Source organism: Amblyraja radiata, chromosome 22 (assembly GCF_010909765.2).
Source record: "Amblyraja radiata isolate CabotCenter1 chromosome 22, sAmbRad1.1.pri, whole genome shotgun sequence".
Lineage (NCBI taxonomy): Eukaryota > Metazoa > Chordata > Chondrichthyes > Rajiformes > Rajidae > Amblyraja > Amblyraja radiata.
This window is the reverse complement of record NC_045977.1, coordinates 17,361,345-17,382,449: the sequence shown is the minus strand read 5'-3', so window position 1 is coordinate 17,382,449 and position 21,105 is coordinate 17,361,345. Positions and strand designations below refer to the sequence as shown.

The 21,105-nt window shown below is 42.8% G+C and overlaps 1 protein-coding gene across 1 annotated transcript in view; it reads right to left on the bottom strand.

The window, feature by feature from the left end:
* Positions 1-17,960, bottom strand: part of cacna1h (calcium voltage-gated channel subunit alpha1 H) — a 167,904-nt gene extending 149,944 nt beyond the window's left edge. The window contains exons 1-4 of the mRNA XM_033040491.1: positions 17,853-17,960; positions 17,029-17,162; positions 13,573-13,670; positions 5,878-6,037 (exon numbers count right to left, since the gene is read on the bottom strand). Of these exons, the coding sequence (XP_032896382.1) occupies positions 5,878-6,037; positions 13,573-13,670; positions 17,029-17,162; positions 17,853-17,945 (485 nt within the window). The 5' untranslated portion in view covers positions 17,946-17,960. The remainder of the gene's footprint in view (positions 1-5,877; positions 6,038-13,572; positions 13,671-17,028; positions 17,163-17,852) is intronic.
* Between the last annotated feature and the right edge of the window lie 3,145 nt (positions 17,961-21,105).

Sequence of the window (21,105 nt, the reverse complement as noted above, 5' to 3'; positions counted from 1 at the left end):
TTGAGTGGCTCCCCCACCCCACATCTATACACCCCATCAGATAAATGGCTGTAGCTGCAACTAAGCTGTTTCTATTTGTAACTAAGTAGAAAAAGTCTACCTAGGGGTCCAGGTCCCATGCGGCTATTTCACTGAACTAATGCAATGAAAATATAAGAGATACATCACAACAATTTGCCTTGTGATGAATTGTCCTTCATGCTGAGAAAGAACACTAAGACCCCCTGGAGCACGGTATGCCCATTTAACTGAAAATACTAAGTCCTGCAGCAATAATTAAATGAAAAAAGGCTTCTTCTGTATTTGAACTCGCACGTTTCATTAGAAGCCAATGTAAAATAAACTTGGAATCTTTTATGCTACTTTCTCTTTTCAGGCAAAATTGCCTCTTTCTCAGATAAATTGTTTCCACAAGTTACACAAATAATACGTTTTCCAAGTCGGAACAAAATGGCGGTTTAAGCAAGGCTTCCAAGATGGCGCCCAACCTAGGCAACTATTTCTTTGCTGGCCGCCGCAGAAACATATCTGCAATCACATATTCCAATCATTTCACACTCTTAAATTTCTATTCCTGCAGCAGCATTTCTTACTTTAACTATGGCATCTACACACTGTAAATGGCTCAATTGTAATCATGTGTTATATTTCCACTGACGCAACAAAAGCTTTTCACTGTACCTCAGCACACATGACAATAAACTAAACTCAAACTGAGTAGGAAACATTCTTGAGGGACCGCTCTGGAACTGAACAGAACTGAAAGCCTGCTACCATTAGGCTAACTGAACCAGTCTCACTTGCCTGTACTTGGTCCATATCACTCCAAACATTTCCCATGCATGTACCTGTCCAAGTGTCTTTTAAATGGTGTAATTATACTCACCACTATCATTCCCTCTGGCCACTTGTTCCAGGTACACATCACCCTCTAGTACAAAAAAATGCCCCTCAGATGCCTTTTACATTTTTCACCTTAAACCTGGCCTCTTGTTTTAGGCACATCGACGAGGCATTGGTGTTGCTGCCATACAGCACCAGAGATCTGGGTTCGATCCTGACTATGGGTGATTTCTGTACAGAATTTGCACATTCTCCCTGTGACTGCGTGGGTTTTCTCCGGGTGCTCTGGTTTCCTCCCACATCCCACAGACATGCAGGCTTATAGCTTAATTGGCTTCTGTAAATTGTCCCCAATGTGTAGGATAGAGCTAGTGTGAATGGGTGATCGATGGTCGTCATGGACCCGGAGGGCCGAAGGGCCTGTTCCTATGCCGCACCTCTAAACTAAACTGTGGCTATTCAACTTATCTGTTGCCCTCGTGATGTTATACATTTCTGTACGGCAACTTCTCAACCTCCTGTGCTTCAAGAAAAGAAAGACACAGCCTATCCAGCCTCTCCTTATGACTCAAACCCTTCAGACTCAGTAACATCCTCACAAATCTTTTTTGCACCCATTGCAGTTTAATGACATCTTTCCTACAGCAGAGCGGCCTGAACTGTACACGGTAACACAAATATGATCTTAGCAATGTGTTGTACAACTATAACATGATGTTCCAACTCCTGTACGTAATACCCTGACTGATGCCTTCTTCTCCACCCTATCCACCATAGGAGGCATACTGCCAGGTTGCATCACTGTTTGGCTTGAGAACAAATTTGCCCAAGACTGCAAGAAATGGCAGAGTTGTAGATGTAGCCCAGTCTGTCGCACAGTTTAGACTTCCCATCATTTACTCCATCTACTCTTCACGCTGCCTCAAAATAGCAACCAACACAATCAAAGACTTTCATTCCTTATTCTCCCCATCCCCAACAAGCAGAAGGTACAGAAGCTTGAAATCGGCACCACCAGACTCAGGAACAGCTTCTTCCCATCTGTTATCAGCCTTCGGAATGGTCTTTCCATAAGTTTGGGTACTGTCCAATTTTCCCCTACCCCATTGAGGATATTAGTTGGTAGAGTTGCTATCTTACAATGCCAGAGGCCTGGGTTCATCCCTGACCACGGGTGCTGTCTGTATGAAGTTTGTACATCACCCTGTGACCACAGGGGAGGGGGGGGGGGGGGGAACGAAGGGGTGAAAAACAGGAAAGAAAAAAAAAAAGAGGGTGGGATGTTATCTAAAATTGCAATTCAATGATAATTCCGTTCAAATTGGAGAACTCAACGTCGCTGCCCAAACTTTTATCCGTGGCAATGTTTGTATCTTCGGTAAATCAAAAGAAACTTGATTCCACTTTATAAGGAAAGAAGTTGTTCTGCTTTGCCCAGGCACTAATTCCTATAAATAGCAATGAACTCAGCATATTCTGCGCTCCAAACACATATCGGCAGAGTGACACATAATGCATCGGCTTGGCGCTCAATTGTTTCTCTATTTTGACAAGTTGTTGGGTTTATTTTAGGCATTCTTCTTCTGATAACATCAACAGCCAATTCTGACATTTCAGATGACGAAGGAGGAGGTTAATCAATCGAGAGAGAAACAGTCATTTCAAATTTCACAGCGATTTCTCACTGTAATGATGTGATTTCCAAGATATATATTTATCTGCCTATCTCACCTGGTCCAAGCTGGAAGAGTGCCTTGTCCTTGGTTCTGACTGGCTCTCGGAAGGATTTTGCAGAGTACTTAATAATTTACTTTATACCACTAGCCTTAAGTCATTTTCTGAACTAAATATAAAAAAATGCTGAAGTAACTCAGCAGGACAGGCAGCATCTCTGGAGAGATGGAATGGGTGATGTTTCTGGACGAGACCCTTCTTCAGAGATGCTGTCTGTCCTGCTGAGTTACTCCAGCATTTTGTGTCTATCTATGGTGTAAAAAAGGATCTGCAGTTCGTTCCTACACATTCTGAACTAAATAATAATCCAACAATTTTAAAAAGGGACGTGCTTCTGTTGGAGAGGGTCCAGAGGAGGTTAACGTGAATGATCCCGGGATTATTGGGTTAACGTATGATGAGCGTTTGGCGGCTCTGTGTCTGAACTCGCTGGAGTGATGAAGGATGAGGGGACGATGGTTACAAAGTGTTCAATGTAGTCGCCAATGGTCCCTAGTCCCACCTGTCTGGAAAAGAGGTGGGAGGTGGGACAAACTCTGGCAAGTGATAGATGGATACTGTTGAGGAGTATCTTAAATGGCAGGTGGGTGAACAAAGGCTAGAGATGAAAAGGAGACAAAAGGGTGTAAGATAAGGGGGATGGAATGTGAAGCCAAGGGAAGAGATATAGGTGGAAGAGAATGGGGGTGGGGAAAGGGGGCAGTATAATGGGGGAAAGGAGATCAATGAGAGAAATGGGTGAGCACCCGGATGGGACAGAGAGAAGAGAGGGGGGAAAAGGGATAGTGGGGAGTTGTCAAAATTGGAGAATTCAATTTTTATACCATTGGGTTGTAAGCTACCCAAGTGAAATATGAGGATTTGGGTATAAGTAAATCTAACCTCACGTGCTAGTCTGATGGTTGATGGTTAATGTTTAAAGATCAACAAAAATGATGCCTATTTTGCAAGATACTAGTTGAACAGCAATGATGGATTTTACTAATGGATGTTTAAAACATCCGCTTATGATAGATGGCTCCATTAAGAGGTTTCTAACGTGAGCCTGGTTTATGTTGAAGAACTGATCTGTTATGTTGGTGAATGTTTTTTCAATACGTCCCTGATTTTGCCCTTTGTCCTCAGAGTCACGCTGTTCATCGAAGCCTAGTCATTCCAAATATGGATTGAATTAAACCTTCAGCCCCCACACACGAACTGGGTTGGTGGCACCTTAAGGTAAACAAAACATGTCAAAGTATTTCACACTGTCGGCCAGACTATTGGGATCCTGGTTAGTGTATTAACATCTGTTGGTGAAAATCAATGCATTACTTCCAGGTCTGATGCCTAATGTGCATAACTGCTCTTCATAAGTTCATAACTTCTAGGAGCAGAATTAGGTCCATCGGCCCATCAAGTCAACTCCTCCATTCAATCATAGAGTTACAGAGTCTTACAGCATGGTAACAGCTCCAACTTGCCCACACTGGCCAACATGTCCCATCCACACCAGTCCCACCTGCCGGCATTTGGCCTGTATCCCTCGAAACGTGTCCTCTCCATGTACCTGTCTAAATGTTTCTTAAATATTGCAATAGTCCCTGTCTCAACTATCTCCTCTGCATGCTTGTTCCATACACCCACCACCCTTTGTGTGAACAAGTTACTCCTCAAGTTCCTACTAAATCTTTTCCCCCTCACCTTAAACCTGGTCAACAATTCCCCTACTCTGGGCAATAGATTCTGTCCGTCAACCCGATCTATTCCTCTCATCATTTTATACGCCTCTATAAGATCACCCCTCATCCTCCTGCGCTCCTAGGAATAGAGTCCTAGCCTGGTCAATCTCCCTATGCCATGGCTGATCTATCATTCCCTTTCAACCCCATTCTCCTACCATCTCCCCGTAGCCCCTCACACCCTTACTCTTTTTAATTGTAACCACCAACACGAAGGCTAGACAGAAAGATAGGAAGGAACAGCTCACTGAGATTCCAAGCAAGAATCTCACTCAAGACGATAAGCAAATTAATTCAAAGTTAATTTCCCCAATGGTTTCTCAACCAAAATGATGGAATTGGCTTCATAAAAAAAATTACATCAACTGAGGTTCCAAAGAGAAATTTTAAACATTTTAGTTCAATTTTACTACCCATGGCCCATTTTGCAGCAGAATAATGACAGTCAATTTTTCTTCACACATAATCTTATAAGACAAGCTTTGTTATATAACACCCAAAGAAGTTTAAAACAGAAGTTGGAAACTGTCGCTGAAACTATCGTTCAAATTTTCTCTCCATCGTGTAACATTTCAAATATAACTTTTTCTACAGGATTACATGTCCTATCTATGTCATGGCCCATTGATTGGTGTAACTTTAACATGAGCAAGGTCACTATTTATTAGACATGGAGTCAAAGAGTGGTACCACACAAAACAGGGACTGCAACCATCCAAGTCCCAAAGGATCAACAATGCACATTTTCACTAATCCTACATGAATCCAAGTCTTCTGGATAAGCACATGGATATGCAGGGAATGGAGGGATTATGGATTATGTGTAGGCAGATAAGGGTTGGCCTTGGCATCGTGTTCGGATTAGACATTGCGGGTTGAAGGGCCTGATCTTGTGCTGTACTGTTCTATGGTGTGAGTTCTAAGTACAACTCAGTACACTCTGAATCAGTCTTCCATCACTTCCATGCATATATATTAACAGATTATTGGGCATCATGAAGAAAATACTCAACCAAACCAGATGATGCTGCCCACATATTTCTGTGAGGAAATGTCATCGATTATTTTAGGCATGTAGAAACCAAATTGATTTTGGACCAGAGGCTCTGATTTTTGGAAAAGTCTATGTTAGAAATTCAGAACTTCTTCAAAAACCATTCCACACACAGCTCATGCGTTCATAAATTCATAAGTTCTAGAATTAGGCCATTCAGCCCATCAACTCTACTGTGCCATTCAATTATGGCAGAACTATCTTTCCCTCCCATCCCCATTCTTCTGCCTTCTCCCCATAACCCCTGAACTAATCCAGAAACTGTCAATTTTAGTCTTAAAAATATCCATTGATGGCCTCCACAGCCGTCTGTGGCAATGAGTTCCACAGACTCACCACCCTCTGATTATAGAAATTCCTACTCAGCTCCTTTTCTAAAGGCATATCCTTTTATTCTCACGCTGTGTTTCCTCTGGTCCTAGATTCTCCCACCAGTGGAAACACCTTATCCACATCCAATCTATCCAGGTCTTTCACTATTCGGTGAAGTTTCACAGTTGAAGTGACTTTGGAAAGACTACTCACATTGCAAAGCTGTCTTCATAAAAACATCTGTTCCTCAGCAGCCCAGCCCACAGCTGCACTCCGATGATACCAAATATAAAGAAAACAAAAAAACACAGGAGAAGAACATTGCCTAACATAGGCAGAGTATCTAATAGTAACGTCACTAGTATTCGCATACCTGTAAAACATAGGAATGAGAAGCATAATCAGTATAATTTACATCATTATTTGACATTAAGTTACCCTGTAGATGAATTGGCCACTTGATTGAAAGATACAGCATGGAAACCGGCCCTTTGTCCCAACAAGTCCACGTCAACCATCGATCACCCATTCACACTAGTTCTAAGTAGAAACGAGGAACTGCAGGTGCTGGTTTACCAAGAGAAGCCACAAAAAGAGTAACGCAGCGGGACAGGCAGCATCCCTGGAGTACACAGATAGGTGATGATATGGTCTAGAGAAGGATTCTGACGTGAAATATCACCTATTCATATTCTCCAGAGATGCTGCCTGACCTACTGAGTTACTCCAACATTTTGTGTCGATTATAGATAGCTGATGTTTTGAGTCGGAACCCTTCTTCAGCAGTCACCCTTCATCCATGTTCTCCAGGGATGCTGCCTGCCCACTGAGTTACTCCAGTGTTCGAGTCTCTCCACACTAGTTCTACGTTATCCCGCTTTCATATCCACTCCTGACACACTTGGGACTATTTTCCTACTGCCAATTAACCTACAAACCCGCACACCTTTGGGCTCTAAACGTAATCTTTTTTTCCTCGTTTTCTTTCAGCGTGGTATAAAATAGTGGTGTTGCTTTGTGAACAATAGCAAATTGTGATGATTTTTATGCCTGTGGTGCTGAATCTATTGAAATATGATTTTAGTTCAAAGGGACACGCTCAGGTTGAACAAGGTTCAGCAAGGCCAGTCAGTTCAAAAGTTAACAATTAACTACATTTGACAAAGTTGGACTTCAAAAGGATTCACACGATCTCTATTTCAGTGCTGTCATGAACTCAATTATATTAAAATAAACTAATCATTCTGCAAAAATAAAACAGAAAGACATTTACTCGGGATCATTATGTTTATGTTCTTAATACAATAATGTTCATAATATATCTGTCATCTCAAAGAGGTTTATATATAATTTTCAAAATACCAGCTAGAAAAGCCTTGAGATCTGCACTGTTAACATATCGCTAGATGATTGATATGAATATATTTAAGTGCAAAATGTTCCAGGAATTCAACCTACTTGGAAAATGTCTTTAATGATAGGACTTGTTCTGTAAAATTGATGCAATCCCATTTAACTCTCACGCAATTAGCTATCAGCATTTTGTTTCTATAAAGATACAGCGTGCACTGAAGCATACGATATTTTCTGAACCCAAGTTTGATCAGATAATAAAGAGGTTGCTACTCCGTGGTACATTTGGCAGAATAATAATTTGGCAAAATAATTATTTGAATTTCTATCTTTTCCAAATGGAAAGCCAAAGACGAGAGGACATAGCTTTACCACGGGTGAAGCAAAGTTTAAAGGAGATGTGCGGGTCAAGTTTTGTTTTTACACAGAACGTGATGGGTGCCTGGAATACACTGCTGGGGTGGTGGTGGAGGCAGATACGATAGTGGTGGTCAAAAGGCTTGTAGTTAGGCACAAGGAGATGCAGGGAATGGAGGGATATGCATGATGTGCAAGCAGAGGGGAGATTAGATTAGTTTTACTTGGCATCATATTCACCATGTTCAAGAAGGAACTGCAGATGCTGGAAAATCGAAGGTAGACAAAAGTGCTGGAGAAACTCAGCGGGTGCGGCTGCATCTATGGAGCGAAGGAAATAGGCAACGTATAGGCCCGAAACATTGCCTATTTCCTTCGCATGAATATAATCTGATTTTCATACATGAATATAGTCATTCATGTGCTGCACCTGTTGATCAGAGCCTGCTCTATTGTTGAAATTAGGAATGTAATTTAGCCTAATCTTATTCATATCTAATCCAATTTAAAGCATAAATGTTGCATTCAAGTGTAGGTTAAAAGACTTGCTACAGTATGCACCAGATTGCACAATTTCAAGCTGAAAAATGCGAATGCTCCCTACCTACCGTGGGAGGGGGTACACCCCCCTCCCACACCCTCCACCCCCCCTCAGTCGCTACGCTCCCTCACAATTTCTCACTCTCAACTCTCATACAATGTTGGCAGCACTGTATGGTCTATGTTTTAAAAGTAGCCAGTTTATTAAATCACAACTGTTGACAGCTCTGATGCGCCAAGTTAAGCACAACAGAAGCTCCAGTTCAATAGGTAGTTCCAAACAACACCCTCAAGGCAAAGTATCATCCATGCCCACATTTCACAAGCACCCACACACCAGATTCTCATCATCAATGGTGCACATGAATGCACATCACACTTCCAAGCAAAGAAAAGTTGTCTTAAGTTTTTACATGCAATAAAGAAATCAAGGGCCCGTCATTACTGTCTGGCAATTTTCACATAACAACTTTGATTGGGGGCTTCCCTCTGTATATTTCTCAGCGATCAATGTCTCCGACACCACAGGAAACTCACTGGGGCATCCACAGGATGGCACAGCAGCGCAGCGGTAAAGTTGCTGCCTTACAGCGCCAGAGACCCGGGTTCCATCCTGACTACGGGTACTGTGACACGGAGTTTGTACATTCTTCCCATGGCCTGCGTCGGTTTTCTCTGGGAGCTCCGGTTTCCTCCCACACTCCATAGAGGTGTAGGTTTGTAGGTTCATTGGTTTGGAATAATTGTAAATTTGTCCATATTGTGTATGACAGTGCTGGTGTACAGGTGATGCTGGTCGGCATGGACTCGGTGGGCCGAAGGGCCTTTTTCCGCACTGTAACTCTGCACTAAACTAAGTTGGCACCAGGACTGAGGCTGGCTCGAGGGCAGGGAAGGTGGATGAGCATCATTGGTCATTCCTGGTGTTGAATGGCACCATAAGTCCCACGCTACCACCATTAAACCTCTAACACTTCCCCAACCCAGTAAAGTCCAATTAAAGATAGTTCAATGGTCTCTATGAGGTTGATAGTCATAGAGTCATACAGTGTGGAAACAGATCCTTCATCCCAACCTGCCCACGCTGACCAACATGCCCCATCCACAATGGTCCCACCTGCCTGCATTCGGCCCATATCTCTCTAAACCTGCCCTATCCATATACTGTCTGGGTGGGAGGTCAGGACCGCTCTCTAGTTTATGAAGAGGACAGTTCAGTTGCAAATCATCTTGGTATCATCCAGTAACCCAGGTTCTTGGAGAAGACTAAAGTAAATGGTTACACAAGAGAAGGCAGAGGCTGGAGTGGTTATTTGATCACTTTGAACTATAGGCTAAAATGACCAGGACTAAGTGAAGCTCTCGTTTTCAGTCCAATCATAACACAAGCAAACAAGATGTTCTAAATCTCATTATTTATGTGATTTATTCCACTACTACACTGGATAGATGAAACCCGACAGACTGGAATGGTAAAAGAAAAATTCCTACTTTATTTTAAAAGATTAATGTCAGCCATCCACTGCCCCCTATCTGACCGTTTACACAAGAAAAAAGCAAGTGGACAGCAAAAAATCAGTCCTATTGTGAAAGGAGTCATTGGCTGTACAGCGTGAAAGATTACAAAAACTACACATTTACCGATATCCTATGGACTAAAATGCTCTAAAACTGGTCTTAATTTACTTCTTGAAGTACTTATACAGTACTGTTGCCAATTCCTTTGAGACGCTGACATTTATAAAGATGCGTTGCATTTTTGTAGTGGAGAAAGCCAATTAATGCACAAACCTGTACATCTTTGGAGGATGGGAGGAAACCATGTTTTTCTATTCTGACCTCAGATGCTGTCTGTGTGGAGTTTGCACGTTCTCACTGTGAATATGTGGGTTTCTTCTGGGTGCTCTGGTCTTCACCCACATCCTAAAGATGTGCCTGTGAGCAGGTTAATTGGTCTCTATAAATTGCCCCTGATGTGTTGGGAATTGATGAGAAAATGGGATAACACGGAACTATTGTGAACAGGCGATCGATGGTCAGCGGTTACTCGTGGGTCAAAGGGCCTGTTTCCATGCTGTATTATTCTATCTCTACTTGTTTAACCATACCGACAGAACATATGGCTGAACAACCATTAAACCTCACAAACCCTTACATTTCCTTTCATGATATGATTGATTTTTGAAAATGTGCCAGGAAATGGGCTTGTAATCACTAAAACTGGCTGAAGAACAGTTTTCCAGTGTAGAACTGTGGTAAAGTTGATTACTTTATAAGGTAGTGAAAGAGACTTGTAAAACGAGTCGGATTTCTAAATACTCTGGAATGGTAGTAATTACATACAATTTATATACTTTCAACCAAAAGGTCAAATTCTAGTCATAAAGTGTGAAACCACACACTTAAAATCTCCCATGTTTCATTTATTCCTTTGTCCTCTATTGTACTAAGTTCTAAGTTGAATGTAATTTCGCCATGTGCCCCACAATTTAATTGCATTTCTCACTGCAAATGAAGCCCATTTTTTAGTTAACATAACCAATGATCAAAGGGATAACATAATTACCAGTATTTCCACAAACAATGAAAATCATGTACAATTTTCACTAACAATAAAGAAACTGACTAAAAAGATTGCAGCAGAAACATTATGACTGCATTGTTTTTTCATTAAACTCCAAATTGCTTTTCAAAATAATTTCAAAACAAAGTAATTCTTGGCTTCTGTTGCATGCTTGAAGGGCCGAATGACCTACTCCTGCACATATTGTCTATTGTCTATAGTTTCCCACTCAGTTTTCCCTCTGAAGAAGGGTTTCGGCCCGAAACGTTGCCTATTTCCTTCGCTGCTTAGATGCTGCTGCACCCGCTGAGTTTCTCCAGCACTTTTGTCTACCTTCGATTTTCCAGCATCTGCAGTTCCTTCTTAAACAGTTTTCCCTCTCCTCTGACTCAGTCTGAAGAAGGGTCTCTACCCGAAAAGTCACCATTCCCTTTTGGCCAGAGATGCTGCCTAATCTGCTGGGTTGCATCAGCATAGTGTGTCTATCTTTGGTATAAATCAGCATCTGTAGCTCCTTCCTACACAGCTGGATTCATGCAGAGCAAATGTACTAAATTACACAAGGGAACTTCCTACAGGGTTCATGTTTAAGAGGAAATTCACAAAGTAACTCAGTAGGTCAGGCAGCATCTCTGGAGATATGGAGAGGTGAATTTTGACTTTGGCGATACAGTGCGGAAACAGGCCCTTTGGCCCACCGAGTCTGTGCCGACTGACAATCATCCCAAGCACTACACTATACCACACACTAAAATCAATTTACAATTTTACTGAAGCCAATTCACGTACAAACATGTACATCTTTGGATTGTGGGAGGAAACCGGTACACCCGGAGGAAACCCATGCGGGAGAATGTACAAACTCCATACAGACAGCACCCATAGTCAGGATCGAACCTGGGTCTCTAGCGCTACTCTAGCAGCAACTCTACCACTGTGACGCTGGATAGGTGGAGAGTATCCTGTCACTGTCCTGACTTGTACCCTGTACTTGGATGAAATACTTTGGATTTTTTGTGTTAACATCCACTCATCTGTGAGAGATGATGATGCGGCTTTGACGTTGCTCTGCTTGGAGAGGGGAATGTTTCAACTGCGGTTGTGTTTCCTGCTGCGGTTGACTAGGCCTATCCTTGACAGGCAGGCAGGCAGGCAGGCTCTCCCACAGCTGCCACTGGTGAAATTGTCGCTGGTCGTTGGATTGGGGAGTGTGTTGCTGTTGCTGTCGGCCATTTTGTGATGTTGGTGTCTTGCCTCCAGGATCATGAACCATGTGCCGTAGTGGAGCTTCATACCCGCCTAGAGGTCCTTTCTCCACCACCACCTCAGTGCCAACTTCAAAATTTGTCATATTTATTTTAATCATATCCTTGTAGCGAAGTTATTGTCACAGGTACGAAGGTATAGTGAAATCATTTGTTTTGCATACAATACACAAAGTACGCAAAGAGTTACCATTTATGTGGAAAAGACAATATCCATATACATGGATAGGACAAGTTTGGAGGGATATGGATCAAACGCAGGCAGGTGGGACTGGTGTAGCTGGGACATGTTGGCCGGTGTGGGCAAGTTGGGCCGAAGTGCCTGTTTTCCACACAGTGGCACTCTATGACTCAATGACTATGTGGCATCAACAAATTTACAAAATACCCATTTTAGTCCCGATGGTCCCTCTATGTTCTTGCACACCGGGTTCCTCTTTAATCTCGACAGCCCCCTCCCCTGTCAGGTCCCTTCGTGCTCAAGGCCAGCTGTCTTGCGCAAAGGTGTGCGAGGTTAGACCCATTTGATTAGTACAGGTGCAGAGGTTATGGAGACAAGGAGGGTTAGGAGAGAGAGATAGATCAGCCATGATTGAATGGCATTGTAGACTTGATGGACCGAATGGCCTAATTCTGCTCCTATCACTTATGATCTTATGAACCCCCCCGGACCTCCTCCTATTGGCCCATTGTCCAGTGCCCGCCGGTGTCAGTGACTATCTCCTCCTTCTGGTTCCTGGTCTTCATGGATGAGCGGGAGATGAGCCTCGGACTCACTCCGGTCAGGTTCCATGGCCAGAAGCCTGTCGGAGTTGCACAACCCCGCATCCATCGACACCAGTGGCTCGGGGCCGAGTGAGGAGGCAGCTCCCACTTGGCCTCTGTGTATTGGTGACCAGCCCGTGGAGCACATCTTTGGGGATGCGTCCATTTTCCATCCTGTCTGCAATGTCCAAACCAGCGGAGACGCTCGTGCTTGAAGATCGTAGAGATGTTGTTCAGGGAGAGGACGGATTCATTTGTTGCAATATTTTTGAGGGAGGGTCAAGAAATGAGTCTCTCACCCAACCTATAAACTACTCTTGGAGTTTCTGGTCATTGGAAACCTTTAGGAAATAGACACAGAGTGCTAGAGTATCTCAGCAGAACAGGCAGCATCAATAGAGAACATGGATAGGTGACGTTTCGGGTCGGGACTTTTCTTCAGTCTGAAAAGTGTCCAGTTCGGAAAAGTCACGCATCCAGAGTTTGTACTTTTGTCCCTGTGACCTGCGTGGGTTTTCTCAGGGTTCTCCAGTTTTTATCCACACTCCAAAAACATACAGGTTTGTAAGCTAATTTGCTTGGTGTCATTGTAAATTGTCCGTAGTGTGTTTAAGATAGTTTTAATGTGCAGGGATCGCTGGTCAGCACAGACTCGGTGGGCCGAATGGCCTGTTTCCACGCTGTATCTCTAAACTAAACTAAACATGTTCTCCAGAGATGCCGCCTGACCCTCTGAGCTACTCCAGAGCTTTGTGTCCTTTTGTGTAAACCAGCATCCGCAGTTCCTTGTTTCTACATGGTGATCTTGAGAATATAGATGGTGGAGGATACAGAGAGGGCAATGCCATTGAATGTCGGGGGTCAATAGTTTCTTGCATCAAAGACTGCCAAATGTACTATTTATTCCTCAAAAGGAAGAAAATGCAGCCTTGGTGCTTAATCCCGTATTGTGAGCTGCACATAAACAAAACTTTCCAAACAAATTAATGGCATCTCCGCTATTAACTAGAACAGGCATAAACAATTTACATCAATTATGAAAATAAACAAAGATGCTAAACTTACTAGGAACTCTGTTAATGGCTCTTAGTGGCCTGAGGACACGGACGGTCCGTATTGCAGAGAGACTCACATTGTGTCCATCTAGTGAATATTCTAGCATCCTAAAAGCAAGAATACACAGATTTGAGATCATTCAAACAATGCAGTAAGTTACAAGAAAATAACAATACTTTTCTTTTAACAAGATATTCTGCAGCTATAATTGGCCATTAAAATGCTCGGGAATAAAGTTTATCCATATATCAGGGGTCATTTTCTGGCACTTTGTACCCAGTTTGGACCTCGCACGCCAAGATCACAGACAGTCAAAGTTTATTTACTTTTGCAGTCGCTTATATTTGTTTCCTTAACAATGAATAAATAGGACTGGTAACGTTTCAGATACTCAGGATAATGATGCCAGTAAAAGTCACCACAAGAAAAGAATACACTGATTTTCTTCTAAGCTAAGGTCAATTTCATTTTTTTCCCCCCTATTAAACAAAAATCAAAGTGGATCTACTAGGAATGTTTAATACAGCATTTCAAAGATAAGTAGGATGTTTTTGTCCCCGGTTGTGGGGAGGCCTGATCAAAGTATGTAGAATCATGAGAGGCATAGATAGGGTGGGCAGTCAGATCTTTCATCCCAGGGTGGGAAAATCAAGTACTCGAGGGAGTAGCTTTAAGGTGAGTAGGGTAAAGATTAAAGGAGATGTACGGGGCATGTTTTATAAACACAAAGGGTAGTGAGTACCTGAAACATGCTGCCGGGGTAGTGGTTGAGCCAGATACGATAGTGGCGTTTGAGAGACTTTTGGATAGGCACGTGGATGTGCGGGGAATGGAGGGATATGGACTATGTGCAGACGAATAAAAGGTTGGCTTAGCATTATGTTCGGCACAGACCAGGGGTCACAGTTTAAGAATAAGGAGTAAGCCATTTAGAACGGAGACGAGGAAACACTTTTTCTCACAGAGAGTGGTGAGTCTGTGGAATTCTCTGCCTCAGAGGGCGGTGGAGGCAGGTTCTCTGGATGCTTTCAAGAGAGAGCTAGATAGGGCTCTTAAAAATAGCGGAGTTGGGGATATGGGGAGAAGGCAGGAGCAGGTACTGATTGGGGATGATCAGCCATGATCACATTGAATGGCGGTGCTGGCTCGAAGGGCCGAATGGCCTACTCCTGCACCTATTGTCTATTGTCTATTGACATTGTGGGCCGACGGGCCTGTTGTTGTGCAGCACTATTCAGTTGATACAAGAAATGAGCAGGTTAATTGAATCATCATTGAATCTTTGAGATACAGAGTGTGGAATATAGTTCTCAGCATTGTGGTGCATCGGTTCCAAAAACAAAGTCCAATGTCCTCAAAGAGGTAGAGGTGGATTGGGACCCTAGCTATAGAAGAGCCGTTCAGAAGTCTGATAACAGAGGGGAAGAAGCTGTTCCTTGGTCTGGTGGTGCACATTTTCAAGCTTCTGTACCTTTTGCTGGGCAGGGGCAGGGAGAAGAAAGAATGACTGGGGTGGGACAAGTCTTTGATAATGTTGAAGATAGACACAAAGAGCTGGAGTAACTCAGCGGGTCAGGCAGCAAAAAGGAATAGGTGACGTTTTGGGTCAAGACCCTTCTTCGATTATGCTGCTTGTTTTTCCGAGGCAGCATGAAGTATAGATGGAGTCAATAGTGGGAAGTCAGGCTTGTGTGATAGTCTGATTGTTGTGATTTTCAACCAGGTCAGCATTTATAAATGTGAGGTTATCCACTTTGGTGGCAAAAACAGGAAAGTAGATTATTATCTGAATGGTGGCCGATTAGGAAAGGGGGAGATGCAACGAGACCTGGGTGTCATGGTACACCAGTCATTAAAAGTAGGCATGCAGGTGCAGCAGGCAGTGAAGAAGGCGAATGGTATGTTAGCATTCATAGCAAAAGGATTTGAGTATAGGAGCAGGGAGGTTCTACTGCAGTTGTACAGGGTCTTGGTGAGACCACACCTGGAGTATTGCGTACAGTTTTGGTCTCCTAATCTGAGGAAAGACATTCTTGCCATAGAGGGAGTACAGAGAAGGTTCACCAGACTGATTCCTGGGATGTAAGGACTTTCATATGAAGAAAGACTGGATAGACTCGGTTTATACTCGCTAGAAGTTAGAAGATTGAGGGGGGATCTTATAGAAACGTACAAAATTCTTAAGGGGTTGGACAGGCTAGATGCAGGAAGATTGTTCCTGATGTTGGGGAAGTCCAGAACAAGGGGTCACAGTTTAAGGATAAAGGGGAAATCTTTTAGGACCGAGATGAGGAAAACTTTTTTCACACAGAGAGTGGTGAATCTGTGGAATTCTCTCCCGCAGAAGGTAGTTGAGGCCAGTTCATTGGCTATATTTAAGAGGGAGTTAGATGTGGCCCTTGTGGCTAAAGGGATCAGGGGGTATGGAGAGAAGGCAGGTACAGGATACTGAGTTGGATGATCAGCCATGATCATATTGAATGGCGGTGCAGGCTCGAAGGGCCGAATGGCTTACTCCTGCACCTATTTTCTATGTTTCTATGTTTCTATGTTTAGATAATACTGATGGAGCTATAAAGAAAAAGATAGTTGTTTGTCCATTTTATATTTTTGCATATGCTGGCATTTTTGATATATTGCCTTTTGCGGCAAAAACAAACTTTTGCTGAGAGAGACAGATACTTAAGTAGGGAATTGTAAATACAAATTTAATAACTCAAAATAAATGGCTTAATGTCCTCCCACCAAAATGCCAGACAGAGGAATGTCAAACAAAAATGTTAATCGTTCTTCTGCTATTATTGTCAACATGTAATTTATAGTCTGTTGCCTTTTTGAACCTTCCACAGAATTAAAATCCATTAGTTAAAAATGGTGAAGAGCATAAAATGTGGGCTTGTAGGAATGTGTTCATGAGACGTGGCATTGTTGGCATTTAATGTCCTTTCCTTAGTGCTTCTGAATCAATTGGTTTGCTAGCCATTCCAGAGGGCAGTTAACAGCTGATATTGGTGGGTCATATAAAGGCTATTAGTGAACTGGTTTAGTTTTAAAGACAATCTGGTAGTTTAAGTTAGTTTAGATATACAGCACGGAAACAGGCCTTTCGGCTCACCGAGTCCGCACCAACCAGCGAATCCCATACAATAGCCCTAATCCTATACACAAGGGACAATTTACAATTTGACCAAAACCAATTAACGTACAAACCTGCACGTCCTGGGAACGTGGGAGAAAAGTGAAGCACTCGGAGAAAACCCACGTGGTCAAGGGGAGAGCGTACAAGCTCCGTACCAACAGCAGCAGAAGACAGGATCTAACCCGGGTCTCTGGCGCTCTGAAGGCAACAACTCTGTCTGCGCCACCAGCTCTCCACATGGTAGGTCCAACCTTCCTAACAAGATTCCATGAACGCATGCACTTGCAGTACATTGATTTTTTTATTCGGGAAAGTGAATTACTAACCCTGCCATCACAATGAAGAAATCCAGACGATTCCACGTATCCCCCAGGTAGCACTTCTGCCCAAATATCCCAAGCGCAATCATCTTTGTGACCATCTCCACAGCAAAGAATGCAAAAATAAAGTCATCAAAGGCCTGATGGTTTAAAACAGATTTTTTTATTCAAAATTGAAAAAGACATTTAAATTCATGCAAGAACACATTCTCATCATGTAATACTCTTGTAAGAAAATGAATCATTCTCCTCACATATAACACGTAATATTATTCTACAAAAGTATTGCAACATGTAGAATTATCACAACTTAATTTTTTAGAAACTTTGCCTCATCTGACCAAAATGTTTGAATGTTTTTCTTTGCATTTGAGAATTATATGAGTGAAAAGCCTGGATGGACTGGATGTGGAGAGGATGTTTCCATTAGTCGGAGAGTCTAGGACCAGAGGCCAGAGCCTTCGAATAAAAGGACGTACCTTTAAAAAGAAGATGAAGAGGAATTTATTTTGTCAGAGTGTGGTGAATCTGTGGAATTCATTGCCACAGAAGGCTGTGGAGGACAAGTCCATGGATATTTTTAAGGCCGAGATTGACAGATTCTAGATTAGTACAGGTGTCAGGGGTTATGGGGAGAAGGCAGGAGAATAGGGTTGAGAGGGAGAGATAGATCAGCCATGATTTAATGCAGATTTGATGGGTCAGAATGGCCTAATTATGCTCCTATAACTTACAAAACATGAATAAGCAGTATTTAGTCACATCTCCAGTTGAATTGTTATGATATGATTTGAATTTTATTTGCCAAAAATTAAAACGGGATCTCTTACCTGAAGTATTGTACATCGTTCAGACTGACACTCGACATCCTCACATGGCTGAAACATTCCCAACGTGACACAATTCAAAAGAATGACCAGCATACTGACGTGCTCGAACCATGTACATCATTAAATTAAGGATGACAATGAACAAAGAATGACTGGAGAGTAGGTTGGGAAACCCCAAACAAAACGATTCAAGGAACAAACTTATCAAACGAAACTGAACGCCAGAAACTGTGGGAACACAACCAACCCAAATAAAATACTCTAGCCTGTGCAGAAACAAAAAAAAAGGCACATGTTTGTTAATACACAATAGGAATCAAAGTGCTGGAGTAACTCAGCAGGTCAGGCAGCATCTCTGGAGAACATGGGCAGGTGACATTTCGGGTTGAGACACCCTTAGTTTAGTTTAGTTTGTTGTCATGTGTACTGAGGCACAGTGAAAAGCTATTATTGCATGCTAACCAGTTAGCAGATTACAATCGAGCATTCAGATCTTCAGTCTGAAGAAGGAACCTGATCTGAAACATCACCTGGATCCTTGTTCTCCAGAGATGCTGCCTGACCACTGAGTTACTCCAGCACTTTGTGTCCTCTGGCCTTTATTCCAATCATCCCTCGCCTAGTCCACCTGCCATGTTTTGTCCAGCCCCTCCCCTCCTCTGGCTTTTTACTTGATCCAGGGCTGCCAACTCTCATGCATTGTGCGTGAGAGTCACGCATTTCATGAAATTCTCACGCTCTCACGCTGATGACAGACGTTCTCACGCTCAAAAATTGTTTAAAAAAAATAAATATATATAAAAATAAATAAGACAGACTCCTCCACACTCACCAATGAGAATAGTTTTCTGTCGACGGGTTACCCGTAAAGAAATAACAATTTGTTTGGCTTAAGCCCATTGCACACTATTTAAAATGGCAATGTAGACAAAAATGCTGGAGAAACTCAGCGGGTGAGGCAGCATCTATGTCTGATTTTGACCCTTCTTCAGACTCAAGCATTTGTCCAGCATTTTTGCCCACCGCTCCATAGATGCTGCCTCACCCACATTCACATTCCTGTGCGGATGGTGTGATAGGTGAGACACGGCAGTGGTCCCAGCACAAACCCCCCCCCCCCCTGACCTCCCCCCCCGAGGCACCGCTCACACCTCCCACCCTCACCTCCGGCGGCTCTGCGTCCGGCGGCCACTCTGTCCATACCCCATGAGTTTTAACCCCAGCCCGGAGCCAGGAGCGGACCGGGTGAGTGGGGGCGTCGGTGCTGCCTCCAGAGCCGCTGGGATGAATCTCGGGCTATAGCTCCGCTCCGACCCCTGGGTCACTGACCTTCCCCGAACCCCCGGGGAAGGGTCCCTCCCCTGGATGCCAGCTGAACACAGAGCACCTGGACCAGCCCGCAATCATAGGGTGGGAGTGAGGGAAATGCTCCCCGGACACTCCGGGGAGCATTCACTGACACACACTATCACACACAACCAAACACACACTGACGCACACAAGGTTTAAAGGGATATGGGCCAAATGTGGATAAATGGGACTAGTTTAGATGGGGCATCTTGATCTGCATGAACAAGTTGGGATGAAGGGCCTGTTTCCATGCTGTAAGACGTTGTAGAAAGGGTGCAATTGCTTTGGAGCATGAATTATAATCTGATTTCCATGCATGAATATACTAAGGTCATCATGTGCTGCACCTGTTGATCAGAGCCTGGCTCTACTGTGGAATGTAATTAGAAATGTAATTTAGCCTAACCCTATTCATACTTAATCCAATTTGAAGCGTAAATGTTGCATTCAAGTGTAAGTTAAAAGACTTGCTATAGTATGCACCAGATTGCACAATTTCAAGCTGAAAAATGCAAAAGCTCCCTACAGTGGGAGGGGGGACAACCCTGCCCCCACACCGTCGCAATTTCTCACTCTCAACTCTCACCCAATGTTGGCAGCCCTGCTTTATCCCTTAAGAAGGGATATGTCTGAAGAACAGAACATCATCCATCACCCACCCAAATTTTGGCGAAACAAGAATCTACAGATTTACAAAAAAAAGACACAAAGTGCTAAAGTAAAGACCAGAGATAAGAGGGGTGGAGTTAAATTGTTGGGAGTCCAAGTGGGCACAGAATGGGGAGCGAGAGAGGGGATATGAAATCATACTCCACTACCTCCAAAGCCATATTATAACAGCTGTTCACTTGCAGAAAGAACTGCAAACCTTTACCCACGTGACGAGCTCTTGCTGAACGAAAATGAGAGCAACAAAATGTGATGTTACGAGAGCGTAGATTAATTAACTGATCAGAAGATTAGCTGTCCTTCACTCCTTTGAGAAGAACCTTTCAAGCATCAGAGTATTCAAAAGTTTTAAATAATCTCAAGATATGTTTATACACTACTGCAGTTCCACAACTGACAGATTGATTGAAAGATACAGCGTTGAAACAGTGCACACTGACCATCACTCACCCGTTCACACTAATTCTGTGTTAGCCCACTTTCACATCCACTCTCTACACACTCGGGCCATTTTACAGCGGCCAATTAACCTAAGAGCTTGCTTGTCATTGGGATGTGAGAGAAAACTCGGAGGAAACCCACCACGGATAGAATGTGCAAAATCTGCACAGACAGCATCAGAGGTCAGGATCGAACCCATGGCGTGGTGAGACAGGAACTCTATCAGCACCAAAAGCACAAACCACGTACTGATACTTCCTTGATAAAGAATTTTCCATCATCTGTCCTAAATCTTCATTCACTCATTTTTACCAACATCACTTGTCTTGCAGCTATGGTTTACAATGAAGCTACACTTACCGTCAATATTCATTTCTATTACTTGCTACCTTATTTACTTTTGCAACATCACCTTCTTTGATTTTAGATGGACAAAACTAACCACCTTATCTAAAACTCTAATAGACTCAGACTAATAGCCAAACTTTGTCACTAAGTGTCAATTTGCAATTACCTTTCCCAATGGCCGGCTAACTGTAGGTGCATTGTCAGCAGTCTTCAAATTTCATGAAATCTTATTCATTTGACCATCTTGTTAATACGGTTATCGAAGTTTACAGAATATAAACACTCTGCAGTGAACTCATTACTTTTAATGCTCTCTTTCATGATAGTAAAATAATCAAAGAACATATCAATATTATTTATGGGTTTTTGATTAGTGTCATGCTTAATTTGTTGTCTATACAAAAAGAACAAATTAAATAATAAAATCGAACTTGTAATACCATAG